A 25,415-nucleotide genomic window follows, 5' to 3' on the forward strand; every position below is an offset into this window, starting at 1 on the left:
TTTTATTCTTTCATATGGTCAATCTGGTGGGGGAGGGAGATATCCTTCTGATTTTGTAATAAAAGTCATTTCCTGATTTAGGCCTTTTATGTCAGCTTTTCAACTCAAAGCAAATGTTTGTGAACATGTTCAAAGACAAAGAAATTAATTTAATGTGGAACAGTCCACAAGCCTTTACCCAGGGCGGCATCTAGTGGGCACAGCCATAACCAAATTAAGACCAAATATTCTAACTTAATAAATTTGGTTATGAAATACATTGTGAACTCTCAACACTCACATCAAACTATAAAATACTTTGTCATCTGTCATTTAAGGTATGTTTTTCTAGGCCTTCATTTTCTTTTGTGGCTGTAAAAAGAAAAGCTTCAACATTACTTTTCCAGGAATTGTATACTCTCAAGTAACAAAGGTTTTCTTTCAGAATCTGGAATTTCTAACAGTCTAGATTTTATAAATTCTTATAAAGAATCATAGAATAAATAATTCGGAGAGTCTAAGTAAACAATAAGCTGGGCAGAAAAAGCATGTAAGACATACCAGGGCAAAGGTAAGCACTTCAGTGAAGCCAGCGGCTGCCATGTCATATCTGAGAAGTTCAGTGAGCTTATTAAGAGGAAACTGAAAAAAAAAGTACCCATTTGATTTCACCTCAATATTTCTTGTTTTTTAAAAGGGAGATTTATACAGAACATGTCATTAAATAATTTTTTTAATAAAAATGTTTAAAAGATTAAATACCTTTTCACCCTTATGTACTGCTAATGCCACCATTTCCCTACCAATATTACCTCCTCCCTCCCCACCGTTCTGCCACCTCTCTGCTTTTACACAGATGTACAAACCACCCCCACTTCCATCTCTCCCACACACAGCTTCTGCCTTCAGGCCCAAGTTGAGAAAATGAACCTCTGAGAGATTCAACAAGGGCTCCAAACTCGAAACCTGTCTTTCTTCAAAGAACTAGTCATCACAGGTTTTCAACTTACTCTAATCATTTGGGCATCTGTTTTGTATCCTCTCCATAGCAAATGCCTCTCATTGCAGAGCATGTCCAAATACTGCTTGATTCCTACGTTCTGTTTTCTCGAAGCCTTCCTGGCTTTCAATAATCAGTTTCTAACAATAAAGAGTGTTTATTTAAGGGTGCAATCTTACTTGATTAGCTATGGTGTAAGTTTTCGGGAGAGTCATCTGAATGTTGTTATATCCATAAGCAATAGCTGCATCTTCTACAATATCACATGCATGGATAATGTCAGCTCTGGTTGGAGGGATTTCAATCTCAATCTGATTCCCGTCACCTATGACTTCTGATTTTAAATACATCCTTGTCAGAAGTTTGGCAAGATTTTCTGGAGTTTCTCTGAAAAAGGAATGAACAAACCATAAACTTCATTGGATTATTTTTTAATGTTTGCATTGTGTTTCAACATACGCTACTAGCTGAAATAGTAATCTTTCTTTTTGAGTTCTATCAGAAACCAGACATGTTAACTGATGTTTTATCATTCCGTAACCGACTCTGAAGGATCGCAAAAAAAAATTAGTCATATGTGTACTTTTGTTCTTGAATTAAGTGAAGTTTTCAGAGCATACCTGATTCCAACTTTTTTGTTAATGAGGTCAGCTCTCACCATCTCCTTTCGGTAAGCTAATTCCTTAAAGAGAAAGAGTTTAAAAAGTAAATCATTTCCCATCAGATACAGCTTTAGACTCTTTTCCATTAAATTAGTCATTATTGCAGTTCGATTACGTTCCCAAGAAATTGTCATTAGAGCCACAGATTGAGAATAAACTTGATGTTTCAAAAACAGTATTATGAGGTATAAATTTGTTACATTAGATTCATACGTGAACATCCTACTTGCTAGACAGTTTGCACTGCCTGGAAATAATATAAAATGCCAAACATTTTTCCCTTTCAGATAGTCAATCCCCATTCCCCACGGTAAAACACTGCTGTGCTACATCATTCCAAAGATGTTTATGAACCCTGCTAAAGATTTTCAGTCTTGTCCTATGCAAGCAGATGGATATGAGCAAGAAAGAGTAATTCCAATGTCACAATGTTCATCATACTAAGTCTAAGAGCATGATGAAGATATTCTTTTCTTACAATTTCCAGGTGGGGAAATGCAATGATGTTATGGCTACCAATCTGCTCCAGAAGACAACAGGGGTAGGAGTATCTAATGAATTTGGTACTCAGTCTTCTTCAGACAGCATGTAACTCCACCATATTAGTGACGTGAGAACACACACACATAAAAACCCAGGCTTTTCAACACCTTTGGAAATGTCCTTATGAATATTTCTTATCACTCAATTACTCTCAAAAGTATAACATGTCACTAGCAAAAAGGTCATAAATTTAAAGACCTGTTTTGATTCAAGTAAGGGCAATGGTCCAGAACCTTGCTACACAAACTGCAGTCCTCAGAGTAGACCTAAGAGCACCTCAGAGCACCAGCATCACCTAAGTGCTCATGAGAAAGGCTGACTGCAGGTCTTGATAGCTAGTGGCAGTGGCACCAGAGCTACTGAAGCCCAATCTGCACGTTTTCAAAATCCCCAGGTGATGAGAAAGCACTGCAGGGTTTGGGAGGCACAAGGTGAAGATTACAAAGTAGTAAGTCACTTTTCTCAATAGTTACTATGAACTAAATACTTATTATGAGATGAACAATACAAGATACACTTCTAAGATAATCTTACTTAATCCTCACAACAAATGCTATTAGTATTCTCATTTGACAGGTAAAGAATTTGAATTTAGGTGAATAACTAGTTCCAGGTCATAATAGTAAACTGCCAAGTCCAAGTGTTGCTATATGCCCAGTGCTTAGAAAATGATTATCATATAATAAGCATTTGGTATATATATTTGATGAGTGAATGCATGCATATAAGTAGTAACAAATGGCTGGGCATGGTGGCTCATGCCTGTAATCTCAGCACTTTGGGAGGTCGAGGCAGGTGGATCACCTGAGGTCAGGAGTTCGAGACCAGCCTGGCCAACATAGTAAAACCCCATCTCTACTAAAAATACAAAAACTAGCCGGGCGTGGTGGCACGAGCCTGTAATCCCAGCTACTCGGGAGGCTGAGGCAGGAGAATCGCTTGAACCCAGGAGGTGGAGGTTGCAGTGAGCTGAGACGGCGCCACTGCACCCCAGCCTGGGTAACAGAGCGAGACTCCATCTCAAACAAACAAAAAAAAGTAACTAATGAACAAATTAATGAATTAATAAACAAATTAAGACAACCCAATTCCAAAGCACACACCATTAGTCTGTCTGACTACTGACAACTTATCTCCTCTAGATCTCTTACTTTAAAACTTTATACTTTTCGCTGGGCGTGGTGGCTCACACCTGTAATCCCAGCACTTTGGGAGGCCACGGCGGGCGGATCACAAGATCAGGAGATCGAGACTATCCTGGCTAACACAGTGAAACCCCGTCTCTACTAAAAATACAAAAAATTAGCCGGGCGTGGTGGCGGGCGCCTGTAGTCCCAGCTACTCAGGAGGCTGAGGCAGGAGAATGGCGTGAACCTGGGGGACAGAGCTTGCAGTGAGCCGAGATCGCGCCACTGCACTCCAGCCTGGGCAACAGAGCAAGACTCCGTCTCAAAAAAAAAAAAAAATTAAAAAAAAAAAAAAAAAAAAACACTTTATACTTTTCTATGAAATTACAAAACACAAGAAAAAAAACTTTCAAAGAGTTTAAGAAAAGATGCTATTTCATGTGAGAGAGAATCAGTTTCCCCCAGAGGATCCTTCCCTAAGAAAAGCTGTTCTAATTTAAGTTTAGGAGGAAATAAATGAACAAATGCCAAAACACTCATGTAGTACTCCTTTTCAGAAAGCCCATCATTTCAAATTTATGAAAGATCTCTATATTACAAATATATGACTTTAAGGGATTATCCATATGAGGAGAAGAGTGAACCAAATATTAAAATATATTTCTCATTTTCTTCCCAAAAATATACAATCACTTTTATTAACACTTGACAAATCTTCATATTAAAAAGAGGTCGGGCATGGTGGCTCACATCTGTAATCCCAGCACTTTGGGAGGCCGAGGCAGGCGGATCACAAGGTCAGGAGATCGAGACCATCCTGGCTAACACGGTGAAACCCCGTCTCAACTAAAAATACAAAAAAAAATTAGCTGGGTGTGGTGACGGGCACCTGTAGTCCCAGCTACTCGGGAGGCTGAGGCAGGAGAATGGCATGACCCTGGGAGGCGGAGCTTGCAGTGAGCCGAGTCACGCCACTGCACTCCAGCCTGGGTGACAGAGCGAGACTCCTCAAACAAAAAAAAGAAGAAAAAGAAACTCTCTGACATAATTTTAAAACCATCTAAAAAGCTATCTCCAGCTAATCCCAATTGCTACTGTCGTAAACTGTAAAAATGGCCACAAATTTCCCCCCTCTCTGTATCCATGGCCTTGCAATGTGATACTGCCAATCTTCCAATCAGGAGATGGCATCTATTTCTCCACCCATCAAATCTAGCCACATGACTGGCTTTGGCCAACAGAATAATATTTGAAAAACACCTGGGCACTGGGCATGCTCTCTTGCTGCTAGGAACCCTGCAACCCCAAGTAAAAAAGCCCAAGCTAGCCTGCTGTATGATGAGGGACACGGGAGTTGTTGACCCCACTGCCAAGAAGCAGACATGAGTGAGGCCATCCCAGATCATCCAGTTGCTAGCCAACCAGTCAACTGACTACATATGGGTAAGCCCTGCAGAGATTAGCCAAACTTGCTCAGACCAGGAAAACCACTGTAGTGACCAAGAGAATCATGAGATAAATAAATGGTTGTTGTTTTAAGCCACTAAGTCTTGGGGGTAGTTTGTTAAATAACAAAAGCTAACTTATAATAGATACTTAAATCCGAATCAACTTTTAAAAATATTGCCTATATGATTTCAGTTATGCTTCATACAGTTATATGTGTATTTTGAAGTATAATTAATGCTTAGAATAAAATATGATGTTAAATGTTAATGTCTTCTGGAATGGGGAGGTTTTGATCTTAGCAGGTTTCATCTACTGTAAAAGCTATTTAAATAGCAGAAACCATTTCAGGCTGTGATTTACTTCATAAATGACAAGGGAATAGTGAAAGATTCAAAGGGGAAGAAAAAGCTCATCAAAGAATGCTCTCATTGTATGAGAACCACAAAGTGACTGTGATACTGTTATGTTTTAGAACAGTTATCTTTATGTCAAGTCACTTGGGTGAGGGGGACAAAACCCCCCAGAAATAATACTAGTTTAGATTTTTTACCAAGATCTTATGTCTTGGCAATAACTGTGTGCTTACTACTAAATTAGTCTTAATAATACATTTGAAATTATTTATTAGTTACAGTGATGGCCTTCAGCAACTGTTTTTTTGTTTTGTTTTGTTTCGTTTTTTTTTTTTTTTTTTTTTTTTTTGAGACGGAGTCTCGCTCTGTCACCCAGGCTGGAGTGCAGTGGCCGGATCTTAGCTCACTGCAAGCTCCGCCTCCCGGGTTCACACCATTCTCCAGCCTCAGCCTCCCGAGTAGCTGGGACTACAGGCGCCCGCCACTTCGCCCGGCTAGTTTTTTGTATTTTTTAGTAGAGACGGGGTTTCACCGTGTTAGCCAGGATGGTCTCGATCTCCTGACCTCGTGATCCGCCGGTCTCGGCCTCCCAAAGTGCTGGGATTACAGGCTTGAGCCACCGCGCCCGGCCAGCAACTGTTAATTCAAGTGTGAACAGACTACGTTCGGAGGGTTGAGTAATCTTAAAAGGAGTGAGACTATAAATTACTTATTTAATAAGTTCTATTGTTCTACAGCACTGTAGGATGCTATAATATAATTAACAAAAGTTTATTGTATATTTTCAAATATAGAGGAGCAGACTATGAATGTTCCCAACACAACAAAACAGTAAATGTCTGATATGATGGCTATACCAACTACCATGATTTGATCATTACATATTATATACATGTATTGAAACATCACACTGTACCCCATAAATATGTACAATTATTATGTGCCAATTAAAAAAACATGTTTTTAAAAAACTACTCAGTTAATTAGTTAATAGGAGAATAAATCAGAGGAATTATGACCACACAATGTTGTTGTATAATGTTGTGTGTTGACAACTGCAGTCAAACTGTCTGAATTTAGATTCTAGCTCTACCACTTAAAAATGATAAGCAAGGTATTTAACATCTCAAGGTCTCAGGGACTCCATCTGGAAAAAGCATAATAATAGCACCTATCCTCACAGGATGATTGTGAGGACTAAATCCATGTAATGCGCACAGTATAGCAGCTGGCACACGGGTGGGTAGGTAGGGGACGGATAGACAGACAGAACATGAGTGGTCTATAGCCATTATTATTAGTATTGTTGTCATAATCATGAAGTCATTTCTTAAGCACTTACTGGAAAGGTATATGATTTTCCATTAGGAAAAACCACCTCAGCAGCTTCGACCCTGAAAACAAAAGTCAGAAATAAAATACTTAAGAAAAAAATGTGCCATAAATTACAGACATGTGTATGGTTATCAAATCTTTCATTTGGGCTACAACTACAGCCTCAACATATTCCATCCATCGCATTCCAGCACTGTTTGGATTGATCTTGCTATATACAATATTACTCTACCGTTTCATCTCCTAGGGCTCCAATGTCCTTTTCAGGCACCACTTCCTTGAAAGGTTTATTTCCCAGTACTGCAAAGCATGCATCCTACGGGGACTCCTTGCCAATACTGACACACACATTCTAGGCTTTACCAGGGCAGTGTGTTACACAATAAAACTGACAGAATCAATGAAATGAAAATCAATTGAAAAAACCTGATACTGCCCATATAATTTCAATCACGCTTTCTACAGTTATATATTTGTTTTCAATTCTATTAATATTCTAGAATAAATTACGATGCTAGTACTAAGGATCATATAGATTTGTTAAATAGCTTTTTAAACTAAAAATATGCTTTGGAAAAAATACAGTAATCTTACCGATATGGGATACATGCTTTGCTCTTACATATGCCTCTCTACCTCTAGCTGTTCTTTTGCTGTTCTTCCAACTATATATTCTCAAATCCAGTGATCCCCAAACACAGCTTAAATTTCATTGCCTCCATGAAGCCTTCTCAGATTGTATCAGCTGGCAGTAACTTGCCCTTACAAACTGCCAGAATATCACCGAAACTTTTTAAAGTACTTAACGCTTATGACTTTATCCAATATTTATGCATATGTCTTATCTCCCTGAACAGATTATATGTTCTAGTTACAGGAACCACATTTTTAATCTTTACATTTATTTGTTTATTCATTCATTTTTTTTTAAGACAGTGTCTCGTTCTATGATCCAGTCTTGAGTGCAGTGGCACAAACATAGCTCACAGCAGCCTTGACCTCCCAGAATCAAGCAATCCTGCTGTCTCGGTCTCCCCAATAGCTGGAACCACAGGAGCAAGCCACCAAACTCAAGCAATTTTTTAATTTTTTGTAGATATGGTGTCTTCCTATGTTGCCCAGGCTGGTCTTGAACTCCGGGGCTCAAGCAGTCCTCCCACCTCAGCCTCCCAAAGTGCTGGGATTATAGGTGTGAGCCACCGCACCTGGCCTATCTTTATATTTAGCACAAAGCCTTGCCTTCAGAACAATGGGCCATCAATAAAGGTGCTGGATGAACTTACGTAAATTGATTCTCACAGTATTCACTGAACATGGTGACAATAATATCAAGAACTATTTTTGCCTGCAAAGAAAAGAAAAGCAAGTATTATAGTAATCTATAAATATATTCTCTTCACTCAGATGGAAATGAATAAATATTTAATATAATTGTGTCCCCAAACATCTAACGGACCTTTACATATACATTTTAAGAAAGGAAGTGGAATAAAAGCAAGAGTAGGCCTCGCCTTATCTTCAGGTGTTCTGCGTTTATGCAGTTCTCTGACAGTTATAATCCATGACTGAGACAAATCGTTTCGTTCCCCCACTACCCCCAACCTCAGGTTCACTGGGCTTCAACAGAGACAAATGGCTAACTACGGGAATAAATCTTAACAATCTCCTAAGTCTCTGAAGCCAGACTGCTTGAATCCTGGCTAGCACTTACTAGCAGTATGACATTGGGCAAGCCACTTTTCTAACCTGTTAAGGAGATAATGAAAGTTCCTATCTTGTCTGGTTCTTATGAAGATTAAATACATTGGCATGTAGTAAAGACCATATAGATTTGTTAAATATCTATCTATTTCAAAAAAAATTCTTAGAAAAAAAATACAGTGACCTTATTGGAATATATGCTTTACTCTTATATATATATTTCACTCCTATATATACAGGCTTCGGCAAAGACATTCAAGGTCTGTAAATGCATGAATTCAACTTTTTTAAAAAATTAATATTAAAGCTGTATTACCCTGACAGTATTTCTGAAGGCAAGGAGTACATAAAAGTTATAAATGAAATACCTTACAATGGTCTCTAATCCTATAAGATGTACATGAATACCATTTATTTGCCCTATTTCTATACTCCAGCCTTCTCCTGCCATTTGAGGTTACCTTTCTTAAATTCTTTAACTGCCACCTCATTTAACATATGTAAAGAAGTCGTATGTCATAGAAAAGCTTTCATAGCAATCCAATCCAATAGTTGAACTGACCAAAAGTGGGTAAAGAATTATAGTCTAGATAATTCTGTGTGCATAAACCATTTATCAATTTACTAAACAAAGCTTCTTCAACCCAGTTCATTTTTCTTTTTTCTTTTTTTTTTTTTTTGGCTTTTACCAAGTACACAAAGGTACCAAATTACTCCACATACAAATTAAGTCAACTAGATAAACAATTTATATGGATCTCCCTACAGTACTCATTCCATGTTGTGTTTTATAGTTATGTACATGACTAACTCTCCCAGCAGGAGTTCTTTCATGTGAAGAAACATGTAACTCATTATTAAATTCCTGGCACTGGAAATATATTCGGTGTTCACTAAACATCTGTCGAATTAATGAAAGCACCATAACCAAAGTGTAGAATATCTCTATCTTTTTAATTGTCTAAATTTCTAAAATATGTTCCCACCTACAAAATGCACATATTTTAAATTTTAGCCATTTAGTCTTGATCCGGAAATAAAATCTATCCCATCTGATCATACAAAAATTGAGTAAAAGTTTTATTTACCTTAGTAAAGTCAGTTCCCGTGCATTCAATAAAAATATTTCTAGTATTTACTGTTATTCTGGAATGATCCCCTGCAATGAACACAAAACAATAACAACAGAGTAACTAGTTTTAGAAATAGAAGTGCACTATTAAGCTCAACAAAACAGAAACTACATTTTAAATGTAAAACATATTAAAAACTAACACCTTGGCCAGGGACGGTGGCTCACACCTGTAATCCCAGCACTTTGGGAGGCCGAGTTGGGCAGATCACCTGAGGTTAGGAGTTCGAGACCAGCATGACCAACACAGAGAAACCCCTTCTCTACTAAAAATACAAAATTAGCCAGGCATGGTGGCACATGCCTGTAATCCCAGCTACTTGGGAGGCTGAGGCAGGAGAATCACTTGAACCCAGGAGGCAGAGGTAGCGATGAGCTGAGATGGTGCAATGGCACGACATGGTGCAATGGCATTCCAGCCTGGGCAACAAGAGCAAATCTCTGTCTCAAAAAAACAAAAAACAACAACAACAAAAAAACTAACACCTTAAGAACAAAGGGAAAAAAAATTTTTATTTAAAGCTCCCACTGCAAGTTGAAGAGTAAAAATAAAATAATTAACAGGCCTTTACTGAATGCATACAATGTGTCAGGTGCTATGTCAAGCACTTAACACAGGTTGTCTCCTCTAATCTTTACCACAACCCCATGATGTAATTGCTGGCAAGAAACTAAGTTTAGAGAGATTAAATTATTTGACCATGATCACGAGCAGCAAGGCCAGGATTTGGGTCTAGATCTGGTTAACTCTGGGGCCCATGTTCTTAACTGCTGTAACTGCTAGGGTCCAAGATCTCGAGAAGAAGCTGCTTCTTCTCATAGCAAATCAGCTAAGCCTCCTTCTTACCTCCAGAAAGGCAAACACCTATGTCTCAGACATCATTAAATTTTGTAAATACATTCAAACTGTCTCATAAAAATAACCTTCAGAAAGGAATTAAGAGGGCAAAATTTAAATTAAAAGCTTTCGTTTAACTATATAACTAGGCAAGGCTAGGCATGGCAGCTCACATCTATAATCCCAGGGCTTTGGGAGGCCAAGGTGGGAGAATCGCTTCAGCCCAGGAGTTTAAGGTTGCACTGAGCCATGACTGCACCACTGCACTCCAGCCTGAGTGACAGAGCAAGAGCCTGTCTCAAAATTAAAAAAAAAACACACAAAAGAAAAAAAACTACAGACATGACAGAGTTTGACTTTGAGTTTAACCAAGTGAATTACCTGCTAAAACCAAAACATCAATAACCTTGGGAGAAATATAACAGAACCCAAAGCCTAGCATCAGAAAATATTTATAAGTGTATGAACATATTATAAATTACATAAGAATCACCAGTAAAATGTTGTTGAATAAATGAATGAAAAGAATGATTAGAATCTACAAAAGACCTGAGATACTCAGATTATGAGTTATTTGAATTTGATTTAGCCAAGTCTATTGAGAATTCTAGAGAAATGTTGAAGATTAAAAAGAAACAGCAAAGATCTGTGATGCTTATAAAATAACTCACCATTGATGATGGGAGGCATTGAAAGGACGACACCATTGCTATCATAGATAACTGGATACAGGGGTTTGTTTTCAATGATATGTAAATAATGTTTAAGGTGATTATCAGTCTGAAAACAAATTAAGTCAAATAAAATTAGTTTGTTTTTTTTTATTTCTATCACTATAGTTTACATACTGACCTAATATTAAAAAAGAAAGGAATGCCAGGCATGGTGGCTCATGCCTGTAATCCCAGCACTTTGGGAGTCTGAGGCGGCTGGATCACCTGAGGTCAGGAGTTCAAGACCAGCCTGACCAACATGGAGAAACTCCATCTCTGCTAAAAATACAAAATTAGCTGGGCATGGTGGCACATGTCTGTAATCCCAGCTACTCGGAAGGCTGAGGCAGGAGAATCACCTGAACCCAGGAGGTGGAGGTTGTGGCGAGCTGAGATTGCGCCATTGCACTCCACCCTGGGCAACAAGAGCGAGACTCCATCTTAAAAAAAAAATAATAAAATAAAATAAAAAATAAAGGAGGGGAAAAGTCAGAAAAACATTAAAACAGACCCAAATTAAAGAAAGTTCTAAATTTATAAGATTTTCTAATATAAATTAATATTCCAATATTCAATGCACATAATTGAGTCATTTCTCGAGAATGAAAACAGATTTGCACTGGTATGCCTGAATCATTTCAAAGGAAACATAAACCATGACAAAACTATTTAGATAAATCGGAAGAAGTCACTTGCAAATCAGGGCAAGGATGACACTGCTTTTTCTAAATGACAACTATTTTTTCTACTTGTTAAATACAATCCAAAGTGACTACTGAATTCATTTTCGCTGCTGGACTTCTAAATAATGGGAGATAGACAGCTTGTAACAGTATTTCCCACAAAAAACACTAGCTAAGTCTTGCTGTTCTTTAGACTTGCATGAGTTTCAACTGCAGATTACAATGTGGTACGGTCTACTTCAGTGGTTCTCAATCCTAGCAGTACACTGAAATCATATCAGAGGTTAAAAATGTAACAATAAATAAAATAAAACTATGTTCAGGTCCCACTCTAGATCAGATGAATCACTATCTCTAGGTTGGAGCCCAGACACTGCAATTTTTTAAAAGTATTCATTACATTTCCCTAGTTGCAAGGCTTGACTTTGATGGAATTTCATGATTTTTGCAAAGCTGCTGCATAATCAAAAAGAATATTTACCTTGTATATGTTCATCAGTTCACAGGCTGTATACTCCTTGGTCTTATTTAGAGGCTTGAATTTAATATCTGAAGGACGCTTTGCAGTATAAGTAAATGGGCCTGACAAAGTGTCCAAATCATGGGTGCCAATAGCAACCAATGCTCTTTTCCTAATTGTGGAGAGGGTGAGGGAGAAGGAGGGAGGAAAGGAAAGGAGAATGAGACAGATTTGAATATTCTAAAGCACATAAACATAGACTACATATTTTTTTAAATTATTTCAGATACTTCCCTGAAATAGCATATTGCTACTACATGGCATCATTAGTGGCATATAATGAACAAATTCTCACAACCATTAAGAGTACTGAGAAATCACAAAACTACACGAAACACATGATTTCAGGAGCTGAAGAAAATTCCTTGCCATTATGTTTTCCCAAATGCTGTTTCTAAGATATCTTCAAAGTTAGCATTTCCTTTACCTCTTTTAACCTATTTCTTCTTGATATACTCAAGTAAACATGTTTTAATAAATCAGAATGAACTACCAAATTGTGGGGTTTTTGGCTTTTCTATGTTTTACTAAATTTTATCACATAGCTGCATTACTTTAGTTGTGGAAAAAATTTAATTTTAAGAGCTCTGAATTACAGTTCAAGTTTACTTTAATGTATAAGGAAAGTTCCAGAGGTATTCATTTCACTTGTTCTACAGTTTATCCACAAAGGATTTAAGGTAATTTTAGGAAATTACAGCAAGCTACAAAATAGGAGAGAAAGAAATAGAAGTAGGGATGTAAAACTGAGCCAGGAAATGTTAATTCTGAATTAGAATCTAAAGGCCTAAGTCTTACCAGGAAAGGTCACAAGTTTGGCTTTCTAACAGTCAATTTGAAAAGAGGAACTTGGTCAAAATTTGTGTTCTTAACATACTTTAGTTTAAAAAGTATGTGCACTAAAATTAGTTTAAAATGCTTAATATTAAATTTTAGTCAACTTCCAAGACTGCAGGACTGGTGAACTAGAACTTTAATAAACAGGGTTGAAAAGAAATGTTAACAGGCAATAAGGGAGTGTTACTTTACTCAATTACTCATATGCTTACAGAAGATAATAAACCCAGAACTATCACAGGATAAAATATACATGGTTCAATAAATGTAGGTAAATTAATAATTGACAAATGCACAGGTAAGAAAGTCTGTTTTCTTAGATGTTAATATTGGTCCCTTAATCCTAAAACAGCACCTCAAAACATCACCAAAATTTCAACTTCAAATCAGCAACCAAAAAAACATATTTCCAGATGAATCAAAGACCTAAGCATTTTGAAAAGCAAAAGACAAACATACAGGCACACATACAAAAGACACCATAAAAATTATTCCAAGGAAATATAGAGGCCAGGTGGGGTGGCTCATGCCTGAAATCTCAACACTTTAGGAGGCCAAGGCAGGAAGACTGCTTGAGCCCAAGAGTTCAAGACCAGCCTGGGCAACATGGTGAGACCCCTACTCCACAAAAAATATAAAAATTAGCTGGCTATGGTGCCACACACTTGTGGTCTCAGCCACTTGGGAGGCTGAGGTAGGAGAATCACTTGAGCCAGGGAGGTCAAGGCTATAGTGAGCTGTGATTGCACCACTGTAGTTCAGCCTGGGCAACAGGGTGAGACTCTGTCTCAAAAACAAAACAAAACAAAACAAAAAGATAAGAAAATATAGAAGAATATGCTTAAAATTATAGGACACTGCTTCTTAAGTAGGTCATAAAATCTAAAAGTCATACAAAAAGACTGATAACTATACCCAAATTAAAAACCTTACATGTCCAAAAGAAACCAAAAATCAAAAAACACAAAAAAGGTTTACAACATATGTACAGGAAAAAGATTAACACTCCAAATATAGTAAGATATGAAAAAACCAAAAATATTCAGAAATCAAGATTTTATCTAACATAATGGTAAAAATTTCAAAGTCCTGCTATAAAAGAGCAGCAACTGAAAGCTGAAAGAACTGAGCGGAAAACTGAACCACTGCCGAGTCTGAATCTAGCCTAGTATTCAAGTATTTGCCTGAAAGAACAAAAACCACTCTTCAGAGAAACACAGCAAAGTCAAGACTCTTCCCTAATATGATATTCTATATGCATCAAAAGGCAACGGACATGAGAAGAAATATGGAACACATGACTCTTACTCCAGACAAAACCAGTCTATAGAAACCAACACTAAGATGCCCCTGATTCTGATACTGCCACACAGATTTTAAAGCCGCTACTAAAAAATGTTCAAGAATTATGGAAGAACATACACATAATAAATAGATGAGGAAATATCTGCAGAAAAGAAGGAACTATTTTTTTTAAAGGCAGTGGATTGCAGAGATGAAAAGTAAAATAACTGAAGTATAAGACTCACTAGGTACTTCAAGCCAAGACAGAGTAACACACTAGATTTACTCTTGCCTAAAACAACCGAAGAGCAAAATGTACGGAGCAATAGTTTTTATGGCACCTAACAGCAGGCAATGAAGGGCAGCAATCCCTGAGACACAGTAAACAAGTGAGATGAGCCCTGACTATAGGGCAGGAAAGAGGGCCCAGTGGAGCCCAGGAGACTCTGAGAGCAAGAGACATAGCTGAGAGTTTGGGAGGCCAAGGTGGGCAGAGTACCGGAGAAAAGCAGAGAGCTACACACAGAGAGAACTCTGAAGATATGCAGAGGGTCCCACTCAAGTACTGGTGAGCTCAGTATTGATCAGAACATGCAGCTGAGAAAACTACCCAAGGCCAGGAAAGAAGTACTCAAGGGAATCAGAGGAAACAGTGCTCCATGTTCACACAGACTAAAACTTCACTGCTCATGTAGCAATGGATACAGTAGGCAAAAGGGTCTTGCCTCAGCAGTAGGGACTAATTAGCCTAAGAAAGAAGCTTAATCAATAAAAATAGAGGAAAAAAATAAGAGAAGAATCAATGAAACCAAAAGTTCATTCTTTGAAAGATCAATAAAATGAGTGGTTCACGCCTGTAACCCCAGGACTTTGGGAGGCTGAGACAGGAGGATCACTTAAAGCCTATAAGGCCAGCCTGGACAACAAAGCAAGACCCGTATCTCTACAAAAAATTAAAAAATTAGCCAGGTGTGGTGGCTCATGCTTGTAGTTCCAGCTACTTAGGAGGCTGAGGCAGGAGGATCACTTGAGCACAGGAGTTTTGAGGTTACAATGAGATGATCATGCCACTGGACTCCAGCCTGGACAACAGAGCAAAACCCTGTCTCAAAACAAACAAACAAACAAACAAAGAAAAAGATCAATAAAACTGATAAACCTCTAGCCACACTGATCAAAGGAAAAAAAAGAGAGAAGACAGAGAAATGAAAGAGGTGACATCACTACAGATACCACAGATATTAAAAGGATAATAAGGAAATATTATGAACAACTTTGTCAATAAATTTAATAACTTAGACAATATCAATATATTCCTTGAAATACATAAACTTCCAAAGCTCATTAAAGAGGTTAATTAGGATTTACTGACAGAAAAGAACTCTGGCACACCAAAGTATTAGGATGTGTTCAATTCTCTTCCCCTTAGAAAAAGCTCATGATTTCCAGAAATACCAAATAAAACAGAGCTTAAAGTTAAATTAAGACAATGTCTGTTTAGATTAAAATAGCTTCTTAAAATAAAAAAGATAATAGAGCCAGAGCAGATAATCTAGCTCAGCCACTTAAGTTACACCTATACTTGTCAGAAATCTTGTATTTTGTTCTTAATTTTGAAATCATATTTAAATTGTTATTGTTTTGCTTAATAATGACATATTAGCAAGCTGAAATATAAACTCTTCTATATAAAAGGACTGGGAATAAACGTTATTTGGAATCTGAAAAAAAGTGTTGCTTCTACCACATGCACAAAGATGTTTTTCATCATAGCAGAAAATGTCTATGGTTCTCCCTCTATCCCGTCCCTAGCCCATCCCATACACATAAACCCCTCCTAGGCTCTGTAGTTTACTAAACTACAATTATTAGCAAATAATTGCAGCAGATCTCACACACACAAAAATAAAAAAGTAAAAATTCTTTTTCTATTTTTACTTGAGACATATATAACTATTAATCATACCTTTGTATTGACATGCAGTAACTTATGTTGATCTATTTCAGAACCAACACAAATAAGCTTAATATGTTAGCTGAAGTCTGAGGTTTGTCATCATCAGTAAGTGTATAGTTTCCATTAGGATTCTGAAATACTTAAATGAGTTCAAGGATTACCATTGTTACCTTCACTGACCTTTAGGAGTTCAGAAATTATATAGGTTTGAAGATCATTGCCCTAAAGGGAGCTGTGCAGGAAATTATGCGTAGTAATGTAAAGACTGAATAAGTAAAATTTAGTCACTTAAACTCAAGTTCTGTCAATTTATAATTATTCTCACTCAAAAAGTGAGAATAAGCCAAAATTTTATTTCCATTTTAAAAATGATATATCGTACTTCATTATCATGGTTTATACTTAGTAGTATAATCCACTGCTGATCTGAACCAAAACAACAACCAAAAGCAGGGAAGTCTCTAGGACTAGATAATTCTTCTCTATACAATATTCACAATATACCTCCTGTTTCTTCATGCATATGCCATTTACAAGCAGTAACAGGTATTTGGTAAAGCCAAGTTAAATCCTCATAATCTGTCACATACTATTAATTCAGAAATGCTTTGTGAAAAATCTGCAGAGGAAGAAAGGAAGGAGAGATAGAAAGAGGGCAGAAGTGGCAAGAGAGAAGAGGGTGAGGGATCAGGATGGAAAGGAGATAGGGAGGCAGAGGGAAAGGGGAAGACAAGGAAGAAAGAAAATGCAACCACAAACCTGCAAATATTCTGATGTAATTTTTCCTGAAGTTCAATGAAGCTATCATATCGATCTTTAGTAAACTTTATATTATGGAGAACTGCTGCTACCGCAAAAGGACGTATCTTAGCTGTCTGAAATTCATAATATCATTAGAGATAGCAAACAGTAAGGTTTTTCTTTGTAATATCTTGTAATAGGAAGGCAGCTGCACTCTTGCCACTGGCATATATTTTCATTCAAACAAGTATGTATTAATTTATTCAGTCAACAAGTAATAAAGTGGTAAACTAGAGACAAAGTCACTACCTTCACAGAATTTATATTTCAGTTAAGATTTCTGAAAATGTATTAAATAATCGAGAAAAAGTTTGCTCATAATTCGTATTTTTACCAAAACAACCCCTCCGAAAAGTTTAAAATCTTTTAAAATTTCATTAACATTCCACAATTTAAACAATTATATCTCAAATGTGTTTTAAACATGCATTGGATATTATTATCCAAAACTATTTATGGAAAGCAAAGGCTTGTTCTTTTTCATTCCTAGGTTAAAAAAAATTTTTTAAGAGCTAGTGACTAAGTATATACTCATTTTAGTAAATGATCAAAGAAAATCACATTTTTTAGAAGGGTAAGCTTTGGGCCAGGCACAGAGGCTCACACCTATAATCCCAGCACTTTAGGGGGCTGCAGAGGAAGGATCCTTTGAGCTCAGGAATTTAAGACCAGCCTGGACAACATGATGAAACCCCATTTCTAAAAAATACAAAAAATTAGCTGGGTGTGGTGGTGTGTACCTGTACTCCCAACTACTCAGGAGGCTGAGGTGGGAGGATCACTTGAGCCTGAGAAGCAGAGGTTGCAGTGAGCCAAGACTGCACCACTGCACTCCTGCCTGGGCAACGGAGCCAGACCCTGTCTCAAAAAAGAGTAAGTCTTGTTTCTTTTTCCTCCCCACCTTATACAGACATATACAAAAGAAAATATTTTAAGGAAAAATAAGAATTTATCCTTATTACCTCTTCTGTGATAATCAATTTCTGGATTTTTCCATCAGGCATTACCCGTTTATACACTGGAGCCTTTATCCTAAAATAATATTTAAATGAATTTACTCATAATTAATCAAGACATTACATAAAATAATTATATTCTATGCTGTATATGGGAAGTATACAAAATGAATTAGGGCAATGGGTTGAGTTATAGCAAGTCAAATTTTGGCTGAACACTAAAAATAAAAAAAAATAAAATAAATAAAAACGAACAAACTTTTTAACATTTAAAGTTGTCCAAAAATGACATAAGATGCTTCACAGTAATGTATTTCCTATCACTAGCATCCCAGCAGAAGCTACAAACCGTTAACTGAGCAATTGTTTAAGGAGCATTTCAACATCAGCTGAGAGACTGGATTAGATAACCTTTAAGTTATGATAGTTAGGCCGGGCGCGGTGGCTCAAGCCGGTAATCCCAGCACTTTGGGAGGCCGAGGCGGGTGGATCACGAGGTCAGGAGATCGAGACTATCCTGGCTAACATGGTGAAACCCCGTCTCTACTAAAAATACAAAAAACTAGCCGGGCGTGGTGGCAGGCGCCTGTAGTCTCAGCTACTTGGGAGGCTGAGGCGGGAGAATGGCGTGAACCCGGGAGGCGGAGCTTGCAGTGAGCCGAGATCACGCCACTGCACTCCAGCCTGGGAGACACAGCGAGACTCCGTCTCAAAAAAAAAAAAAAAAAGTTATGATAGTTATTCTAACCATGAGATTCTGAGCTTCCAGGAAAAAGCAGAGCTTATGGAAAATACAGATTCCCTGGTTCCATCTGGACCTACTATTACCAGATGATAAAATAAGTCAAGACAAAGATTTGGTAAATGGTGCAATTTGAAGGCATCTCTAGGGAACTCTTATCATAGGGAGAAGTTGGGAACTACTGTTTTAAGGCAGTGCTTCTCAAATTTCAACGTGCTTACAATTAACTGGGAAGTTTGCTAAACCACAGATTCTGATTAATAGGTGTTGGGTGGCAACTAAGACTGCATTTCTAGTAAGTTCTCAGGTGATTCAGATGCTACTGGTCCATGGACTCACTTTAAGTAGAAAACATTTTAAGTTGCTTTCCTAATTCTGTCTGATCATAAAAATCACAAGGTGACTGGTAAAAATACAGATTCTCATTGGGTAGGGTTGGGAAATGAACTCTAACAAGTTATCCTTGATCCTAAAATAAAAGCATCTGATTGTCCTGCAGGAAACCAACCGGGTCAACTCCAAAATTTTAAACATCCTTAACCTAATGCCTAATTATCATCATTTCACCAATACCCATCACTCACCTAAATCCTCACAATTTCAGAATCTAGCCCATCAGTTAGAACTCTTATTCTTTTGCAGATGACCAGATAACGTAGAAGTAATCAAAAACAAAAACAATTAATTTTTAATAGCTATTATTTTTTTCACTTTATATATTCGCTACCCTCTATCCTTTTTTTTTTTTTTTTTTTTGAAATGGAGTCTCCCTCTGCTGCCCAAGCTGGAGTGCAGTGGCACAAATCTCAACTCACTGCAACCTCCACCTCCTGGGTTCAAGCAATTCTCGTGCCTCAGCCTCCTGAGTAGCTGGGATTACAGGTGCACGCCACTATACCCAGCTAATTTTTGTATTTTTAGTAGAGATAGGGTTTCACCATGTTGGCCAGGCTAGTCTTGAACTCCTGACCTCAAGTGATCCACCAGCCTCGGCCTCCTGAAGTGCTGGGATTACAGGCACATTGTCCAGCCCCTCTATCTTTATTAAATGAAAAGTTGGAAGGGGCCTTATAAATCTTCTTCATTATAGATTAGGAAATTGAAACTAGAGCAGCCAACTAACTTGCTCAAGATCACGGAGCCGTCATAAGGTCTTTGGTTTTCCAGTTAGGAGGCTTCACTCCTGAGGTTCCTTAGAACTCATAATGTAAGGGTATTGCCAGCTCTCCATTTCCTCTCAACCTTTAACACATCTAGCAAACTACTCATTCCAATTAGATGATGGAGGGAAATCACACACACCTGCTAAAGAATTTTTCAAGATGCCATAAAAGCATTAACCACCAGTTTTAAAATATGCTCCCAAAAATGAATGGCTATGACTCAAATTTTCATGGAAATTTTCAAATGGCTACAATCTACATGAATCTAATCCTCAAATCAACCCTCTGCTGAGAGTTAAAGCTGCGTGCCTGTACAAGCTTTTTCCTAGAAATTTAAAAACGGCTGCTAATAACGACAAGGAAAGAAAGAAAATCCAACTTAGCAAAGTCTTTAAGGAACATATTTCCTTACCTTTCTTTGAAGACCTGAAGTCCTCGAACCAATCCTTCCAGACACAGGAGATCATATCTATTGGCAGGGACGTCAATTTTGTAAAGAACAACATCAGAGGCTCCTGCTGCCTTTACATTACCTTGTTCTTTACTTATTATTTCCTTCTCAGATGTCTAAAACAAGCCAAAAAGTAATGATAAAATTAAATAATTTAAATTATCTTTAAAAAGTAAAAGTTGGCCGGGCGCTGTGGCTCAAGCCTGTAATCTCAGCACTTTGGGAGGCCGAGACGGGCGGATCACCAGGTCAGGAGATCGAGACCATCCTGGCTAACACGGTGAAACCCCGTCTCTACTAAAAAATACAAAAACCTAGCTGGGCGAGGTGGCGGGCGTCTGTAGTCCCAGCTACTCGGGAGGCTGAGGCAGGAGAATGGTGTGAACCCGGGAGGCGGAGCTTGCAGTGAGCTGAGATCCGGCCACTGCACTCCAGTCTGGGCGACAAAGCGAGACTCTGTCTCAACAACAACAACAAAAAAAAAAAAAAAAAAAAAAAGTAAAAGTTGTCAGCCCTATAGGGCAGTAACTACATTATACATATTTTCTACAAGAACACGGGATTTTTATATCCATGACAAAAACAACATGACAATATTAAGTGTTATAATCGTAGCAGACAGAAAAATACTTCAACTTTAACTGAGTTCGGATATCTGGCATCCTCAATCTCCCCAGAACAGCACAAATCCATCTAAACAAAGGTCCACAAGCAATGGCCCGCTGGCCAAATCATACCTGATACTTGATAAAGATTTATTGGAACACAGACAGACCCATTCGTTTACCTATTACCTACTGCAACTTACACACTGCAATAGCTGAGTTGAAACAGAGACTATAGAGCCTACAAAGCCTAAAATATTTACTATCTGGCCCTTTACAGAAAAAGTTTTCCCATCTCAAGCTAAAGAAAATGAAAACATCAGCAGGTACATAAAGTAACAACAAAAGTGTCAAAGGGGTAAAAGAAAGACGATTCACTAAATAAAAGAAACACACCTTCTTATAGGATGACTCTAAAACTTAAATCCTGTGGGCACCCAAGTCCACATGACAATAAGAGGGACAGTGTAAAAACAAAAAACATTCAGAGACCATCAGACACTGGTGAAAATTAAAAGAGATAATAGGTGCAATGGGAGGCAAACTAGTGATAGTAAAGGGATAGTGAGGCAGAATTAAGGCAACCAAGAGGGAGATGACGGAAGAAACACCACTAGAATCACGGTGAATGCAGTGGTAAAGAGTTTAGAATATTTCAACCACCACACTACAGCAGAGCAACAGACTGTCTTAAACATAACCACTGCAGAGAAGTTACACTCTATTCCTTATGTTTACTACAGCAGGGAACTGTAAATAGATTTAAGAAATTTTCACTCGAAATGATTAAAAGTTATATTCCAATTGTTAATGTTACCTTTTAATTATTTGGAAACTCCACTTAACCCGAATTCCTACTATTTCCACCAACAACCTGCTAAAATAACTGATGGATTTCTATCAAAATATGTAATGATTTTTGTTTTACATGATGCCCTCCCACTGCCACAATATAAGTAGTTCAAATTTTTGACCAAATTAAGAATTATATCCACATTTGCACAGTATGCAGAGGAATTCACTTCTGGGCACTGAGTATTATGTGCCAAAGTCCCACCCAAGGAACCGCAGGAGTCTATGCAATGCTGGGGCTGTGTGAGGTGGTGCTGGGCTCCAAAAAACATCTACCTTGGGCATCTCGAACTTAGAAGGCAAATTTTTAAAATTAGGGAAAACGAAAAATGAAAAACAAGAGAATGAAGAGGAGGAGGAAGGAGCAAAAAGGGGGAAAAGAAAAGAAGGGGAAGAGGCAAAAAGAGGAGAGGAAGAATTCGAGTTTAAACAACGTTCAATCAAAGGGGTTAATAAAATTACTGTTTAAATAGTGAAGAAAGCTGAGTCACCTCCCAGGAGATGGCAGATCTCAGAAGGGACCTCTATACAGAGAAGATAATACAATAACCAGAGAAATGAAGGCATCTGCATTCAGTTTTCAGCAGCACCGCCTTATCCACAGGGGATATGTTGCAAGCTCCCCAGTGGATGCCTGAAACCTTGGAGAGTACTAAACGTTACATATACCATGTTTCTTCCTATACATACATACATACCTATGAGAAAGTTTAACGTATAAATTAGGCACAGTAAGAGATTAACAACTAATAATAAAATAGAACAATTAAAATAATATACTATAATAAGAGTTATGTGAATGCAGTCTCTGTCTCAGAATTTCTTATTGTACTATACTCACCTATTTTCAAACCACAGTTTGCTGCAGGTAACTAAAACTGTGGGTAAGGAGGAACTGCTGTAAAAAAAGATCTAACTCCTTTGCAAAAAAAAAAAAAAGAGAGAGACACAGAAGCTTTCAGCTTCTTTCAGTTTCAGCATCTCAACTCATAAAATGACCATATGTAAGATTTGTCAGTGCTACCTGACAAAAATCTTACAGAAATTAAAAACCACATAAATTTCAGAGTCAAAAAAGAAAACCATAAAGATCATATAATCCAAACCCCTTATTTCACAAGTGAAAAGGAGGCCCAGAGAGACTCGTCTGGACTGTAGGGTCCAGACAGGCAAAGTAAGTATCCACAGTTACACAGCTAGTAAATGTTAGAACTAGAACTCAAATTATCTAACATCCAGTCCAACACTCTTAGATATCACATAACTTCACACATAATTCTGAGGTGTAAGTAAAATTACTAATAGTAACTTATAAACTACAGAAATCTCAGCCAATTTCTCAAGTATACAAATATTGATTAGTATAAAGATGATCTTTCTGTAACATTAGTAAGGCAGCAGGAAAAATAAGGTAAGACAATGTACAGTTTTTTAGCCTGAAGATTTTTTAACTTTACACCTAAGGTAGTGTTATAAAAACACTGAATAGGTGAAGATAGAAGGCTTAGGAAAAAAATAACACTAACTACCAGTAAAGTATTTTTTAAATTAAAGTATGTCCTTAATAGATAATCATTGTTAACAATATTAAAATGTATAGCCCAGACTTAATTTTTAAAAATATTTTAATCATTATACAATCAAAAGTCAAAGAAACGCTTCCTCATTTTTATAAGCAAGACCTTAAAAACTATGAGCTCATTTTACAAGATCAGTGTATAGTAATGCATTAGTGCTGGTTTAAGAGGCACGGAGGAAGGCGATGGGGGCAGAGGAGGTGAAGGAGGAGGCGCTAGAGGAGAAGGAGGCAGGGCAACTCTGGTTGAAGCAACATTTCTACTGCTTCTTGGTCCCTTTCTGTGATTAATTTGTCAAAGGAGGGAGCTTACTTTCATACTGGGGTTATCTAACACATTCTATCCATTTCCACAGCATGAGTCTGACAACAAGGTGATTGTAGATGGAATAAGGCATGAACCCCTTTTGAGATTTTAGTCAAAGCAACAGACAGAACTGGAGCTTAGCCCTCTGAACACAGAAATCACAGCCCACAAATGTTATCATCTTAGTCTAACTATAAGTAACAAAGATGAAATATAGCACACCCCTGAAAAATAAGCTTACGCACATAATCTTTGAAAAATAGACAAATATCCAATACATACAATTTCATCAAGTTCCAGACCAAATTCAAAACATAGTTCGTCAAATTCTTCGTCAGCTAGGAAAATAAACAAGGAGATGGTTAATTTTACTTCGTTCAGCATAAGTGAAAACTACATACAAATTGCATTTTCTTATTATTAATTGCTGTACACCAACCATACTACTAAATATCACGCATCATGTTCATCATTTAAAAACAAACAGGCCAGGTGCGGTGGCTCACGCCTATAATCCCAGCACTTTGGGAGGCCGATGTGGGTGAATCACCTGAGGTCAGGAGTTTGAAACCAGCCTGGCCAACATGGTAAAACCCTGTCTCGACTAAAAATACAAAATTAGTCAGGCATGGTGGCACATGCCTGTAATCCCAGCTACTTGGGAGGCTGAGGCAGGAGAATTGCTTGAACCTGGGAGGCGGAGGTTGCAGCAAGCCAAGATCATGCCATTGCACTCCAGCCTGGGTGACAAGAGTGAAACTCTGTACCAAAAAATTAAAAAAAAAAAAAAGCTGGGCCAAAAAAGTTTAAGATTAAAAAAAGAAAAAACAATTAAAGGCTTGATTAACCTATGCTAATATCAACTGTAGTTTAGGTTACCTGCACTGGGAAGTTTGCATATACATAGAAAAAAAAAAAATCACCTGTTAAGTAGAGATCAGATATAAAGCAGGCTCCAAATCACACATCTCACACAACAGAATGTCACGTAAGTCCTATCATGTAAACTGGTCTGAGGTGGCCTGACACTTTCGGCTTTGAAGACAAGTCAATCAGTTTGAATTCTATCCCACTTATTAGATCTGAGAGCTTGGCACCTTATGTAAACTTCCTTGGTATCTCATGTCAACATTATAGCTGCGTCATCTATAAGATGGTATTTCACAGCCATTATGGCATGGTACTATTGGAAAGATTTAAATGATAATGCATAAAATGGACCTGGCATAGTACCCTGAGACATAGTGAGTCTACAATAATTAATAGTTTATGAGCAATAAGTAAAATAAGTTCTCTTCCTTATTTTAATATTATATCCTACTGTTTAGCTTTTCAGGGTTCTCATATTACCAAAAATTGAACACAAAACATAATTAGCAGCGCATTCTAGTGAAAACTGGTCTTAAGATTCCTGATTCAGACACTAAATTTCAATTTAACATCTATGTACTGAGCACCCACCTTATACCAGGCACTGTACTAGGTACCAGGGTTACAAAGATAAATAAAACACAATTCCTGCCTTAACTACTACTTCATCTGGTAAAGAAGCCAGATGTGTAAATAAATATGACTATGTTAAGTACAAGGTACAGGGCTGGCACAAAAGAAGTAATCAGTTCCACTTATGGTCAGCTAAACTTTCACAGAAAGGATGAGTTCATCAGGCAGAGATCATGGGGAGTGAAATAGCATGGCAAATTTGGAAACTCTTAAGTAGTTCAACAATGGATGAAACATAAAGTTCATACCAGGAGAAGATATGATAGAACAAGGAGAAAGAGGTCAACTAACAATTTGCCCTCTTTCTTACAGACAGGCAATGGAGAATTATACTGAAGGGATTCTT

At 37.5% G+C, this 25,415-nt stretch overlaps 1 protein-coding gene across 2 annotated transcripts in view; it reads right to left on the reverse strand.

Moving 5' to 3' along the window:
• FARSB (phenylalanyl-tRNA synthetase subunit beta) overlaps positions 1-25,415 on the reverse strand; it is an 81,357-nt gene that overhangs the window by 49,872 nt on the left and 6,070 nt on the right. The window contains exons 2-13 of one of the 2 annotated variants that reach the window (XM_005574426.4): positions 23,849-23,904; positions 20,188-20,342; positions 17,877-17,946; positions 16,873-16,988; positions 11,997-12,147; positions 10,791-10,899; positions 9,238-9,308; positions 7,732-7,793; positions 6,456-6,507; positions 1,600-1,661; positions 1,159-1,366; positions 541-621 (exon numbers count right to left, since the gene is read on the reverse strand). In XM_005574426.4, coding sequence (XP_005574483.3) covers positions 541-621; positions 1,159-1,366; positions 1,600-1,661; positions 6,456-6,507; positions 7,732-7,793; positions 9,238-9,308; positions 10,791-10,899; positions 11,997-12,147; positions 16,873-16,988; positions 17,877-17,946; positions 20,188-20,342; positions 23,849-23,904 — 1,193 coding nt within the window. The remainder of the gene's footprint in view (positions 1-540; positions 622-1,158; positions 1,367-1,599; positions 1,662-6,455; positions 6,508-7,731; positions 7,794-9,237; positions 9,309-10,790; positions 10,900-11,996; positions 12,148-16,872; positions 16,989-17,876; positions 17,947-20,187; positions 20,343-23,848; positions 23,905-25,415) is intronic. The other variant, XM_005574427.4, reaches the window with a different exon arrangement.

The sequence above is a fragment of the Macaca fascicularis genome, chromosome 12 (assembly GCF_037993035.2).
Source record: "Macaca fascicularis isolate 582-1 chromosome 12, T2T-MFA8v1.1".
Classification (NCBI taxonomy): Eukaryota; Metazoa; Chordata; class Mammalia; order Primates; family Cercopithecidae; genus Macaca; species Macaca fascicularis.